The 16,436-nt window shown below is 45.9% G+C and overlaps 1 protein-coding gene across 1 annotated transcript; it reads left to right on the plus strand.

Moving 5' to 3' along the window:
• The first annotated feature begins 2,587 nt into the window (after positions 1 to 2,587).
• LOC132268588 (uncharacterized) lies at positions 2,588 to 5,044 on the plus strand. The gene has a single exon (XM_059769418.1). The coding sequence runs from the start codon at positions 2,588 to 2,590 to the stop codon at positions 5,042 to 5,044; it is 2,457 nt and encodes an 818-aa protein (XP_059625401.1).
• Positions 5,045 to 16,436: the final 11,392 nt, after the last annotated feature.

Below are 16,436 nucleotides of genomic sequence, written 5' to 3' on the forward strand. Positions count from 1 at the left end.
GGCTGAGTGAATTTACGGAGGATAGGTCGTTCGATCCGCCATACCGACCTTCATTAGCGACGGTTGATTACCATAGCTCAGAAAGGAGATCTGCCGATCGAGGATTTCCGCCACGGTTTTCAAGAGAAAACGAAGCATTGCGTTCCTCAGCAAGGACAGTCGCATCACCGTTCACTGATGAAATTCTGAACGCGCCGAATCCGAAGAAGTTTTCCATGCCGGTCTTCATTCTGTTTGACGGAACAACCGATCCGGTCGATCACATATACCATATTCAGTTGAAAATGGCTTTGAATACTAATAATGATCCTTTGATGTGCAAGTGTTTCCCTACGAGCTTGGCTGGACCAGCTCTCAATTGGTTCAAGAATCTGGCTCAAGGCTCAATCGCCAGTTTCCAGGACTTATGCGATAAGTTCATAAGCCAGTATTACGGGAATAAGCGTCCGGCTAAGGATGTATCGAGCCTTTTCACAATGAAGCAGCATGAGGACGAGCGGCTCCAAGCTTTTCTCACCCGGTTCAACCTCGTTAAAAGCATGGTAATGGAGTGTCACCCGTCAACAGCAGTTCAAGCATTTAAACTCGCAATGAACCGGGGGACGCCGTTCCACACCAGCTTGGTGGTTAATACGTCGAGGACGATGGACGAGCTGAACGAGAGAACTGATGGTTTTGTTCGCCTTAAGGAGGAAGAAGCAGCTAACTCAAGGAAGACGTCAATTATTTCGACGGAGGAGAAGTCCAAAGCTAAGATCCCGCAAAAACAAGCTCAACCGCAACGTCACCCCTCATGGAAGGCGGAGAAGAGGCCCAGGGAGGAGGAATCAGTTACTCCACTCAAAGTCACCTTAGCAAGGCTATACCAAGAGAACAAAGATAAGTTTCGTCCTCCTCTGCCAATCAGGCAACCTCTTAAATAGAGGGATCAGACTAAACATTGCGCTTTCCATAGTGATTTTGGGCATCAGACTAACGAATGCAGGAACCTAAGGAGGCAAGTAGAGATGCTGATCGCAAAGGGGGAGTTTGCAAGCTATGTTCAGGGTCCGGCGCAAGAGCATAACCACCCGACTGAACAAATCAGGCGGAACCAGAGGCCGAACCAACACAACTCTCAGCCCATCCGGATTATAAACGCAATTTATGGCCGACCTGAACAAACGACGGAGTCAGAAGAGTTGCTCAGAACGAGGTTACGCCAGGCCCAGCTGAAAAGAAAAATTGGTAGTGTGCATGCTTTGCACCAGCAGAACGCGTCCACATCGATAAAGTTTGATAAAACGGACCTGCTACGCGTTCAGATTCCTCATGAAGATCCACTAGTCGTCAGTCTGACGATTGCAGAATGCCCGGTTCGGAGAGTCCTGATTAATCCAGGAAGTAGTGCGAATGTCATGCCCAGGGTGACGTTCGACCGACTGGAGATCGAACCCGAAAAACTCAAACCCACAGGGAATCCGTTGCTCAGATTTGATGGGAAGCGAGTGGAACCCATTGGAATAGTGGAATTGACAGTACAAGCCGCTGAACGGGTTTTGACTGAAAGTTTCGTTGTAGTGGAAATTTATCCATCATACAACCTCTTGATGGGTAGAGGATGGATTCACATAATTCCCGTCAACCTTACATCAAGTGATGCGATGTTTGGGTCCGGATGGGACCAAGGTGATAGATATACACGGGGACCAGGTTGCAACTAAAGAATGTTATTCAGTAACTTTGAAATCTGCTGGAAAAGGGAAAAATCCCATCCATTCCGCCATTCCAAAATAGCAATTACAGAACCCTTCTCCCAGCTAGGATGGGGGGAGGAGCCACCAGTTCTGACCACAGAACCCCTTAATGAAGTAAAGATTGATCATGAGAAACCAGACCGAACAACAAGGGTGGGCACCAAACTCACTGAAGAAGAGAGACTAAAGTTGACTAATTTCCTGATTCGGAATGCGGATGTATTCCCATGGAGCCATTCAGATATGCCAGGGATAAATCCTGTTGTATCCTGCCATTCCCTCAATGTGGATCCGAATGCAAAGCCAGTAAAACAGAAGCAGAGAAGATTTGCTCCATAACGAAACCAGATTATAGCTGAGGAGGTTGATCGGCTGCTTGAAGCCGGATTCATCAGAGAAGTTCAGTACCCGGCCTGGCTCTCTAACGTTGTTGTAGTGCAGAAGAAGAATGGGAAATAGAGAGTGTGCATCGACTTCACCAACCTAAACAAAGCCTGCCCAAAGGATAGTTTCCCATTGCCCAGGATTGATCAAATGGTAGATGCCACCACAGGATATGAGCGGTTAACTTTCCTGGATGCTTATTCCGGTTATAACCAAATTCCTATGGATCCAGTTGATGAAGAGAAGACTTCATTTGTTACTGAACGAGGGACTTATTGTTATAAAGTCATGCCATTCGGATTAAAAAACGCTGGAGCTACTTATCAGAGGCTGATCAGCAAGATTTTTAAGGGCCAGATGGGCAGCACTGTCGAGGCTTACATTGATGATATGGTGGTCAAGAGTAAGAAGAAGGGCGATCATTTAGCGCACCTGCAAGATGTGTCGATGTGTTGCGCCAGTATGGGATGAAACTTAATCCGGCCAAATGCTCATTCGGTGTAAGCTCCGGTCAATTCCTGGGACATGTGGTCAATCATCGAGGAATTGAGGTCAGCCCAGCACAGGCAGAAGCCTTGATCAGCAATGCAGAGCCAAAGACAATTAAAGAGGTGCAGGCACTCACAGGCAAGATAGCCGCACTAAGCCGATTTATTTCCAAGCTTTCGAACCGCTATAAACCTTTCTTTGATACAATACGAGGGCATGGAAGACAAACCTGGGGGGATGAGCAACGGCAGGCACTAACCAGCCTGAAGGAGTACATGTGTAATCCTCCGGTTCTGTCTGCTCCAGAACCGAATGAGAAACTTTTTCTATATCTCGAGGTGTCCAGTTTAGCAACCAGTGCCGTTCTAATCCGTTGCAAAGAGGGCAAGCAGTTCCTGGTGTTTTATGTTAGCAAGACGATGTCTGAACCGGAGAGAAGGTACTCTAGGGCCGAACGAATGATCTTGTCGCTGGTCAACGCAAAAAGGAAGCTTAGACACTATTTTGAATCTCATCCAATCGTCGTTTTAAAAACTTTCCCTTTGAGAATGATCCTGCACAAACTGGACCTGTCGGGGAGAATGACCAAGTGGGCCATTGAATTGAGTTCATTTGATATCGCGTACGAGCCCAAGTTGGCAATCAAAGGTCAAGCGGTGGCGGATTTCCTACTTGACTGTGATGCTGAAGATACGGTGGAGGATTGTAATTGTTCCTGGTGGAAGCTTTTCGTGGACGGCTCCTCGAATCAAATGGGGGCCGGAATTGGAATTCAATTGCAAACACCAGAAGGGACCACGCTGAGCCAAGCGATAAGACTAGAGTTCAGCGCGACCAACAATGAGGCAGAATACGAGGCGTTGATAGCTGGGCTGAAGTTGGCTAAAGAATTGAAGATCAAGAATCTAATGGCTTATAGAAATTCACAACTAGTCATTCGACAAGTCAATGGGGACTATGGGGCCAAGGATAAGACTATGGAAGCATACCGAACTACGGTTCTGCGTGAGGCGAAAGCCTTTGATCAGATTAGGTTTATCCAATTGCCGAGAGAGTATAACGAAGATGCTGACCGCTTGGCTTGTAGTGTATCCAGTTTTGGAGATACTTTAGCTAGGGTCATCCCGATCGACATATTGATCCAACCTTCCATTTTTGAAGAACTGCCTAATCCGAGCACTCAACATGTTAATGTTATACCATATGAGCCGAGCTGGATTGATCCAATCATAGCTTACATACGTAGTGGTACACTCCCCGAGCGTAAGGACGAGGCAAGAAGAATTAGGTCCAGCGCAGCAAAGTATGCCATTGTGCACGATCAGTTATATAGACGCTCCTTCTCGGGTCCATATTTGAAGTGTGCTACCCCTACAGAAGCTAGACAGATTATGCGAACCATTCATGAGGGAGTATGCGGAAATCACTCCGGAGGAAGATCTTTAGCACACAAAGCAATGACACAGGGGTACTTCTGGCCACACATGGCACGAGATGCAGAAGAATTCTCTAGAAGATGCGATAAATGCCAGAGGTTCGGGTCATTGATACATCAACCACCTGAAGACCTGCACGTAATGGCCACCCCATGGCCTTTCGCGCAGTGGGGGATGGACGTGGTTGGCCCTTTGCCGACTGCAAGATCGCAAAATAAGTACGTTCTGCTAGCTACTGATTACTTCACCAAATGGGTAGAAGCAGAGCCGTACCCTAGTGTCACCCAAACTCAAGTAAGACACTTCATCTGGAATAATATTATCTGTCGTTTTGGCGTACCAAGGTCAATCGTGATGGACAATGGAACCAACCTCAATAGCAAGCAAGTGAGAGAGCTGCTAGAGGAATATGGAATCAATCAGAAGTTAGCAGCAGTCAGTCATCCCCAGGCTAATGGTCAAGCCAAAATCACGAACAGGACAATATTTGCTTGTATCAAGAAAAAGCTGGAGAATGAAAAAGGCAAATGGTTAGATGAGCTACCGAACGTCTTGTGGGCTTACAGAACAACCCCAAGACAGCCAACTGGAGAGAGCCCATTCGCTATGGCCTATGGCACCGAGGCGGTGATACCAGTCGAGCATTTGGTTCCAACTGTAAGGAGTTTGGCGTGGGATCAAGAGCAAAATGATAGAATGCTGAGGTTCAATCTTGATTTGTTGGAAGAAAAAAGGGATGTGGCTGCAGTGAGGCTTGGCTCTTATCAACAGACGCTTGTGAATAGCCATAACAAGAAGGTGAGGCACAAGGGTTTTGCTCTTGGCGATCTGGTTCTGAAAAGGAAGGTGGGAATAGTCAAAAAAATGTTCTCCCTATGGGAAGGTCCGTACAGAATAGCAGAAGTCATAGGGAAGGGGGCATACATCCTAGAAACGATGACAGGAAGGGTAGTCAATAAGCCATGGAATGCTACGTCTCTGAAAAGGTACTACCAGTAAAAGTAGAGTTTAATTTCAAGCATATTGTACGTTCTAAATTGCATGCTTGCAAGTGTACGAAATTTCCATGCTTTATAAAAAGTATCTTCTTTGTTAAAAATTTACACTCTTCCCATTCAGCAAGTTAGTGGCAGCTGGCACTTAAAGCCGAACGCCAAACACGTGCTCGAAAAATGAAAAAAGCCAAGTGGCAAGAGGCGTTCAGGCCGAGCGCCAGGCATTCAGCGAGTTAGTGGCAGCTGGCACTTAAAGCCAAACGCCAAACACTTGCTCGAAAAATGAAAAAGCCAAGTGGCAAGAGGCGTTCAGGCCAAGCGCCAGGCGTTCAGCGAGTTAGTGGCAGCTGGCACTTAAAGCCGAACGCCAAACACTTGCTCGAAAAATGAAAAAAGCTAAGTGGCAAGAGGCGTTCAGGCCGAGCGCCAGGCATTCAGCGAGTTAGTGGCAGCTGGCACTTAAAGCCGAACGCCAAATACTTGCTCGAAAAATGAAAAAGCCAAGTGGTAAGAGGCGTTCAGGCCGAGCGCCAGGCATTCAGCGAGTTAGTGGCAGCTGGCACTTAAAGCCGAACGCCAAACACTTGCTCGAAAAATGAAAAAGCCAAGTGGCAAGAGGCGTTCAGGCCGAGCGCCAGGTATTCAGCGAGTTAGTGGCAGCTGGCACTTAAAGCCGAACGCCAAACACTTGCTCAGAAATGAGTAAGAAAAGGACAGAATGGTGACATGGCCGAACGTTAAACACTTGTAAAAATACACTGCAAAGCTGAAAATAGAAAACTCAATGGAGGAAAGTGATGCTGAGCAAAGACATTATCATTTATAGCCAAAAAGGCCCCAAGGTACATAGTACCATACATGCAGATTTAAAAAAAAAAAAAAAAAAAAACTACTATTGGGTTTCAATTCTGATCTTCTCCAGACTGTAGCTTATCATTCTCGCCACCATCTTCCTCTGGACCATCGAGATCTCCATTCCCATCTGCCCTATCATCCTTAGAAGGGGAGTCGAGATGAATCACCCCCTCAGCAGGCATAGGTCTTTCGGCAGCAACAGAGGAAGAGGGCACGATGGTAGAAAGGGGAAGAATGTTCAGAGGATGAAAGGGTGGGACAATTCCTGAAGATGTGACCTCTATGCATTCAATAAAAATGTTCTCGATTGGGTCGCATGGTGGATTTTGATAATTGTTTGGGGGGTGGATGTCCAGAGAAGCGTCTAGTTCATCAGGACCTGCGCAAGAACTTGATTCACCTTCAGGGGGAGAACGGTCAACATAACCGTCTCTGTACCCTTCAGCATATCGGATGGCGCTTGTCCTGGTAAAGCGAGCAAGGAGAGCTCTCATACCCCCTTCGACTCTGCTGATCATGTTCATCAGGGAAGACCGTTCATTCAGAAGTTTTTCTTGGGAATTCGCGTACGATAACCGTTCAGCAATGAATGAGCGCTGAAGGTCTCCCTTTTCGGCTTTGAGAGAGTCCATTTTTATCATAGCTACACTCTTCTCAGTTTTTAAGACGTCAGCCTCATCATAAAGAGAATCCCGTTCGGTCTTCAGGGAATCCCGTTCAGCTCTGAGGGAATCCCTCTCGTTTGCCAGATCGTCTTTCTCTGCCTTTAGGTCAGCAACTTCGTTCTCTGAGTCCCTAAGCTTTGACTCCAGCTCAGCAACTCTGGCCTCAAGAAGATTCTCTGCTTCAACAGACCTTTTAAGGCCCACAGAGAGAGACTTAAGTTTTTTATTCAGAGTTTCAATTGTTTTATGAAAGGTGAACATCCCGAACAGAGTCTGCATGAAGAAAAAGAAATTCAGGTCAAACTACGTACAAAGGAATCATAATTGAAAAGGAACACAGTTCAGTGGAAGAAGGGTCACCTCCATAGCAGCGGTCGGGAACCGTTGGAACATCTCACCAAAGGACAGTTTGTTCTGGATTTCAAGGTCTTTGGGGGTCCAGAAGCCCTTATAGAAAGCAAACGAAGTGAGGGGGTCTTTATATATTGAGTCAGTGGGGCCAATGGTTGATCCATCTTCACGGCTGAGTAAAGGTCGCCATGGAAGAACGGATGGAATTGGACCAGAGGTTCTGACCGACTCGCCTTCAGGAATGAAGAACCGAGCAGGGGGCGATGGTTCAGTAACCCTGAAGGAAGCCATCCTTATCCTTCGGGTCGGTGGGATATCACTCTGATCATGACCGCCCTCAGGCATTGGCCTTTTTCCCAAACTCTTTTCCAACAGAACAGCATTAGCTGGCCCCCCATTGTCCTCAGAATTTCCAGCATCCTGAGTGCTTTCTGAAGAAGTGTCGGACGAAATGTTTGATGGCATAATGACGGGGACAGCAGGACGGACTTCAGCAGCATGGCCCACAACAGGGTTCTCAGCATGGGTGAGCTCTAAGGGCGCATCAGCAGAACAGGTTGAGACTTGAGTTGCAGCTAGGGCAACCACAACTTGCTCTAGGGCAGAGACAGTAGGAAGAGATGATGTAGAAGCAGGTGTAGGTGATGGAATAACGGCAGGAGCGTTAGAAGAGGTGGGAGCAAGACTCCTCCTCCTGCTGAACGATGGGATCTGAATGTTCTCCATTGTGGACCCTAAAAGAGAGATGTCAGAAAGATTATCAGATGTAAGCAAATCAGTAGCTGAAGGAACATCGTTTAGCACGTTTTCTTGCAATGTATCTAGCCTAGCCCTGCAGACGCTATAAACTAGTTCATCATGGGGAATTTGAAGGCATCTACAAAGAAAAGTGCAAAAACGGGGAAGACAACTTTCACAGTGGCATTCAGAAGGATGTGTTTTTAGCTTTTTGTAGCCAGAGACAGAACAGGCTCCAAAGGAAGAAGGGATAGGGAAGGAATGGCCGAGCGGAGTCCGCCAATTCCCACCAACCACAATTAAATTCCGCCTCCAACCCTTTTCAAATGAGCTTTTATCAGTGCAGATTGACCGTTTGTCAATAGGAAAGAAGTGATAGTACAAGTCGTTTTGTGAAATCTTGTTAATCCGATAGCAGAGGAAAAGGTCAATAATGTCAAGATTGAGACCCCTGTCACGATTCAAGAGCAGGAGGACTGAAATTACCCTAAGAAAGTTTGGGTTAACTTGCAGGGGGCAGAGCCCCAATTTGTTAAAAGCATAACAAAAGAATGAGTGTACGGGGAACCTAATGACGTTCAAGTGAACGGCAGAGAATAAAACTTCCCCAGGAAGAAGACCCTCACCAGATCTCTCGTCTAAGTTTGTTGGGTAGACTCTGAGAGAAACGTCGCGAGGGATACAATTCTTGGATCGAATGGCGTTCAGGTTAGGGGAAGCCATGAACAAGGGGAAGAGTTCTAGGCAGTAAAGGCGTCTCTTAAGGAGAGGTTTTTTAAAAAAGAAACTAACCTTGAAAGTTTTTGATGAACTCAGCAACGGCACAGTAGCTAAAAATCGAATAGGAAGGACTTGCCGGAAGAACTTGCCGGAGAAATTAAAAAGGATCACCGGAATGTGCAGGAAAGCAACAGGGAGTAGAAGCAAGAGGTAAGAGAGAGGGTGAAGGAGAGAAAGATCAGAATTTATAAAGAGGAGAAGTAAAAGCGACATGGAACTCCAAAGGTCAAGGCAAAAAGTGGCGCTGCAGATCTCGAAACCTGGGTTCTTGCACCAGCCGTTCAATTCCTCGAGTTATTGCTCCAAGCCGTCAGACCAAGATCGTGTCCTTTCAATAATCTCACCCTCATTAATGAGGAAAGAGATTATTAAGGGCAGATGAGGATACCAAAACGACCCGGATTTGGAGTGATCCACATTGCATAGGATGGGTCAGGTGTGGACGAACGGGATGAAGCCAATTCGCGCCGTATGGGCCCAGGTCCATAAAGCCATTTCAGAAGCCCATGATGAAATGAGAGATATCAAGTCCAGCCAAAGGAGAACAAGATAGGATTAGCTCAGTGGAGGTTGTAACCGTCTATAAATAGAAGGGATTGAAAGGGAAAAGGGGTTGGAAAAATCATTGGGAGTGTAAAGTTTCTCTCTCTACAATTAGGGAAAAATTCTTTGTACTTTCAATATCATTGTTTTAAGTATTAAATTAAAGGTGAAAGGGAAAGAAGAAGACGAAACTAGGAATCTCACGGAGAATTCCTTTACACTCAACCCTTTAACTCGAAAACAGAAATTAGCAGAGCATCACATTCCCTCAACTTTAATTCAACTAAAGAAGAAGGAAAAAAAAAAATATATATATATATATATATATATATATACACACACACACATTGCCTGCTGTAGTCCTACTACTTCTACTAGGACAAAGATTCCATAAAACAAAATTTGACCATCAAGACTAATCTAAACCCACCATATAGTGACCTAATCAAATGAAAATAATTAGATCTATGCACTGCCCAGTAAAGCCAACGCCCAAAAAAATTAAGAAAACATGAAAATGAAAATAGATTTGAAGTCGACACAGTAACTCTACTAGTCAAATACTAGCCTCAAAGGCCCAACCACTTCTTTGAAAGAATCCCCTTGTGAAAACAAGTAAGTGGAAAATGTTTCTCTTTTCTCTCTTAAGATTGAGAGAAGAAATCTCTAACACCAAAACATTAATACATAAAATATAGTTATAATTTATTTGAACTCTAAAAGCTTTTAAAAACTACCATAGGGTTGTTGTATTAGATAGAGAGCCTTAAATAAAAGAAATGGAGCAGACTTGTGGTAGAAAAACTATTAGTAGCAGGTTTAATTCTTTTGTAAAGAGTTCTTTCACAAGAAAGAAAAAATAAATAAATAAATAAAAAGCAATTTTAAGAAATCTTGGATCAACTAGATGGGTCAACTGAAACAAGTATTGACCAGCCAGCTAGAGTTGCATGATTTAGTTTGCTTCAATTAAAAAAGGTATCCTGCATGATTAATTTGAACCATTTGAATCGAAGCCTAAATCAAACCAAATTTTGATTCTACACTAACTTTAGGCATATAAAAAAATTTATGCTGCAAGGAAAAATTAAATAATAGTAATAATAAATGAGCAAAATATTAAACACTTTGATTTAGTGAAAAATAAGGGAATAAAAGAAACTCGTCATTCTGTTCATTAGCTATATAGCTTATTGAGGAGGCCCGATAGGACATGGGCCGGATATGACTTGTAAACGCGGCATTTAGTCCGTACAGGTGGGTCAGGCCCATAAAAAGGCACTACCATATGGGCCGAACGCGCATAGGCCCATCAAAGAGGACCGGGACTCATGGAGGAACGGGCCTAGATCCAGCAGTCCATCGACATTTGTAAATCTCTATAAATAGAAGGAGTAAGGTAAAGAAAGGGGGATTTCTTGTATCTTCAATTGGCGCCGTCTGTGGGAAACGCATGGAAGTTTGGTTGATCAATGAGGAATATCGCGTGGATTCAGACCAATTCGGTTGATCGAGACTCGATCTTTGGGAGTTGGATCCAGATCTGAGCGATTGTGACCTACTCTGGAGGAATTTCAGTTCCTGAAGCTTTGGCAGAAGTGGCTTCAGATCTACGCAACAACGAGTTGTTCGATTGTGGCAGGATCTGACGGATTTAGAATTCGGACAATTCAGATCTCGTCAACGGTGAGCATAATTCGGAGAATTCGAAACCAGATCTGAAAAATTCCCACTCACGAAGCTCGGATCTACTCGCGAACTTGAGATTAATGCCTTTACTCCGTTCAGGAATAATGATAGGTGAAAGCTCCAATCTGATGGAGGCTGTCCAGCAAACAAAGCTTGAGGAGTTGATGAACTTGATCGAAGCTCTCAAAAAAGAGAATGCAGAATTGAAAGCTGGAATGCAACATCAGCAAATACCTGCGGTTTCGCATCTACTTCCGGTCGGTAAAGGAGGTGTTCAATCTAATATCGCGCGTCAAGGCGAGCAGGACGAAAATAATCAGTCAGCTCACCACCGTGATGAAAGGATGATAGACAATTTGCCGCCAAATGTTCGTCAAGTTGAGGATCACGAAGGATCGACTCACGTTGATCCGCGACATGAGCAGATTAGACAGAATGAAGCCATAACCTTCGATCCGCATCGGGAAAGGTTCGACCGAGAGGAAGTGATAGAGGTTGATCGCCGTCGAGTAGCGTCGCCTTGGCAAAGAGAGTTCATAGAGGAACGGTCGTTCGATCCGTCTTACCGGCCCTCCATGGCTACAATCACTCATCGCGGTTCGGAGGGCAGAACCGTAACTCACAGAGCTACCGCTGGACTCCAGAGAGAGAATGAAGCTCTCTGATCCGCAGCTCGGACGGTTGATTCACCATTCACCGACGAGATCCTAAATGCCCCGCATCCAAGGAAGTTTGCTATGCCAGTCTTTATTCTGTTTGACGGAACAACCGATCCGATCGATCATGTGTACCATATCCAGTTGAAAATGGCCCTGAATACGGAAAACGACTCTTTAATGTGCAAATGTATCCCTACAAGCCTAGCTGGACCGGCGCTCAGCTGGTTCAAAAACTTGCCTAGGAGCTCCATTGGTAGCTTCAGAAACCTGTGCGATCGGTTCATAAGCCAGTACTATGGGAACAAGCGTCCGCCGAAGGACATCTCGAGCCTATTCACAATGAGACAGCACAAAGATGAACGTCTCCAGGCTTTTCTCACCAGGTTTAATCTCACTAAGAGTATGGTGATCGAATGCCACCCTTCTACAGCAGTTCAAGCCTTCAAGTTAGCCATGACACGTGGAACTCCGTTTCACACCAGTCTGGTAGTGAACACGCCGACGACTATGGATGAACTCAATGAAAGAGCCGATGGCTTTGTGCGCCTAGAAGAAGAGGAGGCAGCCAATGCTCGGACAGCGTCGCTTGTGTCGACCGAGGAAAAGTTCAAGGCAAAGATCAGGCAGAAGCAGGCTCAGCCGCAACGTCAGACCTCCTGGAAGGCAGAAAAAAGGTCCAGGGAGGAAGAGCTGATTACTCCGCTGAAGGTCACTCTGGCGAGGCTATATCAGGAGAACAAAGATAAGTTTCATCCACCACTGCCAATTAGGCAACCCCTCAAACAGAGGGATCAGACTAAACATTGTGCTTTCCATTCCGATTTCGGTCATCAGACTAACGAATGCAGGAATTTGAGGAGGCAAGTGGAGATGTTGATAGCTAGAGGGGAGTTCGCGAGTTATGTTCAAGGCTCGGCGATAGAGCAGAATCGACCGGTGGAACAAATAAAAAGGAGTCATAAACAAAGCTCCCACAATTCACAACCAGTTCGTATAATCAATGCTATCCACGGTCGACCCGAGCCTAGCGAAGAGTCAGATGAGCTACTCCGAGCGCGCCTACGGCAGGCGCAGATGAAGAAAAGGGTCAGCAGTGTGAATACTCTACACCAGCAGATCCCGTCGATGCAGATAAAGTTCGACAGGACAGACCTGCAGCGTGTTCAACTCCCCCATGAAGACCCGTTGGTAGTCAGTTTGACAGTGGCGGACTGCTTGGTGCGCAGAGTTCTGATCGATCCCGGGAGCAGTGCGAATGTCATGCCGAGGGACACATTTGATCGGCTCGAGATTAAACCAGAGAGGCTCAAGCCCACTGGAAATCCCCTATTAGGGTTCGATGGCAAGAGGGTGGAGCCCGTCGGAATAGTGGAAGTAGAAGTTCAAGCTGCAGAACGGGCTCTTATGGAAACTTTTGTGGTTGTAGAAATTCACCCCTCGTATAATCTCCTGATGGGAAGAGGATGGATTCACAGAGTCCAAGGTGTACCCTCAACTCTGCATCAGGTCATGAGGTGCCTCGGACCCGATGGAGATAAAGTGATAGACATTCGGGGGGATCAGGTTGCAGCCAAAGAGTGTTATTCCGTCACACTAAAGTATGCTGGGAAAGGGAAGGCGTCCGTCCGACCGGCAAGCCCCAGATAGCAATTACAGGAACCTCCGCCCGAGCAGAACAGGGTGGAAGAGTCAGTTGACTTGACCGAAGAGCCCCTTCTGGATGTGCAGATCGATCAGTCCAGGCCAGAACGAACTACCAGAGTAGGAATAAGACTGACCAGAGAAGAGCAGCAAGAGCTAGTGGACTTCTTGTCCCACAATGCCGACGTATTTGCATGGAGTCACCTAGACATGCCTGGAATTAATCCCTCCGTATCCTGTCATTCCCTGAATGTCAATCCCAATTTCAAACCAGTGAAACAGAAGCAACGAAGATTTGCTCCAGAACGCAATCAAATCATAGCGAAAGAAGTTGATAGGCTGCTTGATGCGGGATTTATCAGAGAAGTACACTACACTGATTGGTTGTCCAACATCGTTGTCATGCAGAAGAAGAATGGGAAATGGCGAGTATGCATTGATTTCACCAATTTGAACAAAGTCTGTCCGAAGGACAGCTTCCCGCTGCCTAAGATTGATCAAATGGTGGATGCCACCACCGGGTATGAGCGTTTAACCTTTCTGGACGCTTATTCAGGTTATAATCAGATCCCTATGGACCCCGCAAATGAGGAAAAAACTTCTTTTGTAACCGAGCGAGGAACATACTGCTACAAAGTTATGCCTTTCGGACTAAAGAATGCCGGAGCAACTTATCAAAGACTTGTTAGCAAAATTTTCAAGAATCAAATAGGAAAGATTGTGGAAGCCAATATTGATGATATGGTGGTAAAGAGTAGGAAGAAGGATGATCATCTGAAACATCTGCAAGATGTATTTGATGTACTGAAGCGATATGGGATGAGGCTCAATCCAACCAAGTGCTCGTTCGGTGTGAGTTCCGGTCAGTTTTTGGGACACGTGGTCAACCGCAGAGGCATCGAAGTTAGCCCCGCTCAAGCAGAGGCTTTGATTAAGAATGCCGAGCCAAAAACGATCAGAGAGGTGCAAGCCTTCACAGGACGAATAGCTGCATTAAGTCGATTCATTTCAAAATTGTCAGATCGCTGCAAGCCGTTCTTTGACACGATTCGGAGCCATGGAAGATAGGTCTGGGGGGATGAGCAACGACAAGCATTGACCCATTTGAAGGAATATATGCAGAATCCACCAGTCCTGTCAGCCCCGGATCCAGAAGAAAAGTTATTTCTATATCTTGGAGTATCTGGTGTCGCGACAAGTGCCGTTCTGATTCGTTGCAAGGAAGGGGTGCAATACCTGGTATTTTATGTAAGCAAAACAATGACAGAGGCAGAACAAAGATACTCAAAGGCCTAACGGGTGATACTTGCACTTGTAAATGCAAAAAGAAAGTTGAGGCATTATTTCGAATCCCACCCTATAGCTGTTCTAACAACTTTTCCAATCAGAACGCTTATGCACAAGCCAGAGCTCTCGGGCAGAATGACAAAGTGGGCCATAGAGTTAAGTTCATTTGACATAACGTATGAGCCGAGAACAGCTGTCAAAGGGCAAGCGGTAGCCGATTTCCTGCTAGAATGTGATTCCGAGGATACGGAAGAAGACCTTAGATGCGGCTCTTGGAAACTTTTTGTGGATGGCTCCTCTAACCAGATGGGGGCTAGAATTGGGGTCAAACTGCAAACCCCAGAGGGTACTTCTTTGAGTCAAGCACTCAGACTTGAGTTCCGAGCCACCAATAATGAAGCGAAATACGAGGCGTTGCTGAATGGGTTAAAGTTGGCCAGAGAGCTACAGGTCAAAAGTTTAACTGTTTATAGTGACTCGCAGTTGATTGTTCGGCAGGTAAATGGTGAGTACGCGACCAAGGATGACACGATGGGGGCATATGGTTCTGCCGTTCTGCATAAAGCCAAGGACTTTGCAAAGATTGAATTTATACAGTTACCGAGGGAACAGAATACAGATGCGGACCGGTTAGCATGTAGTGCTTCGAGTTCCTGTGAAACATTGGCGAGGGTGATTCCAGTAGGAATATTGACCCAGCCATCTATTTTCGAAGAACCCTTGGACTCTGACCCTTGGCAAGTCAACGTCATACCGTATGAACCGAGTTGGATTGACCCCATCATTACTTATATTCGAGATGGCGTTTTGCCTATGCAAAGGGATAAAGCTAGGAAACTCAAAAAGAATGCTGCAAAGTACGCCATCGTGCATAACCAGCTGTACAGAAGATCCTACTCTCGCCCATACTTGAAGTGTATCACCCCCGCGGAGTCGCAGCAGGTATTGCGAGCTATTCATGAGGGTGTGTGTGGCAATCATTCTGGGGGAAGATCGTTAGCGCATAAAGCAATGACACAAGGGTATTTCTGGCCAAACATGTCAAGAGATGCGGAGGAGTTCTCTCGAAGGTGCGATAAATGCCAACGATATGGACCATTGATCCACCAACCACCTGAGGAATTGCACGTAATGGCCTCGCCATGGCCTTTCGCACAATGGGGGATGGATGTGGTCGGTCCTCTGCCAACTGCAAGAGCTCAGAACAAGTACGTGTTACTGGCCACGGATTACTTCACTAAGTGGGTGGAAGCAGAACCATATCCTAGCGTAACTCAGACTCATGTGAGACGATTTATTTGGAACAATATTATCTGCCGTTTCGGCGTTCCAAGATCAATAGTCATGGATAATGGCACGAACCTCGACAGCAGGCAAATAAGAGAGTTGCTGGAGGAGTATGGAATCAACCAGAAGTTGGTTGCAGTAAGTCATCCTCAGGCCAACGGACAAGCAGAAATCACAAACAGAACCATTTTCGCCTGCATTAAGAAGAAGCTGGAAGACCATAAAGGGAAGTGGTTGGATGAGCTCCCGAACGTCCTATGGGCTTACAGAACCACCCCAAGGCGGCCGACTGGGGAGAGCCCGTTTGCAATGGCATATGGTACCGAGGCAGTTATACCGGTTGAGCATTTGGTCCCCACTATCAGAAGCTTAGCATGGAGTCGAGATCAGAACGACAAGATGTTAAGATTGAACCTCGATATGATAGACGAAAGGAGGGACGCTATAGCTATAAGGTTAGCATCATATCAGCAAGTATTGGCGAATAGTCACAACAAAAGAGTGAAACACAGGGATTTTGCCCCTGGCGATCTGGTTCTGAAAAGAAAGGTGGGGATAGTCAAAAAAATGATGCCACCCTGGGAAGGCCCATACAGAATTACAGAAGTCATAGGCAAGGGAGCATATACGTTGGAAACCATGGCGGGAAGGTTGGTCAGCAAGCCCTGGAACGCCACGTCTCTGAAGAGGTACTACCAATAAAAGCTAAGTTTCGGCTTTAATTGGATGTTGTTTGTTGTCAATCAAGTACGTATGAATGTGCAAATTACTAAAGTTTACAAAAGTAACAAAAGTAACTTTCCTCTTCAATGGGTTGCTAAAAATAAAAAATAAAAAAACATAATAAAAGAATTTTTTTTAAAAGCCAAGTGGCAAGTGGCATTCTAGCCGAGCGCCAGGC

The sequence above is a fragment of the Cornus florida genome, unplaced genomic scaffold, assembly GCF_030987335.1.
Source record: "Cornus florida cultivar Cherokee Brave unplaced genomic scaffold, ASM3098733v1 CherokeeBrave_3.0.0_Hap2_Chr08, whole genome shotgun sequence".
Classification (NCBI taxonomy): domain Eukaryota; kingdom Viridiplantae; phylum Streptophyta; class Magnoliopsida; order Cornales; family Cornaceae; genus Cornus; species Cornus florida.

What these genes read in the sequence shown, in the direction of transcription:
- LOC132268588 (XM_059769418.1), top strand. Translation starts at nt 2,588, where the DNA reads ATGAAACTTAATCCGGCCAAATGCTCATTCGGTGTAAGCTCCGGTCAA.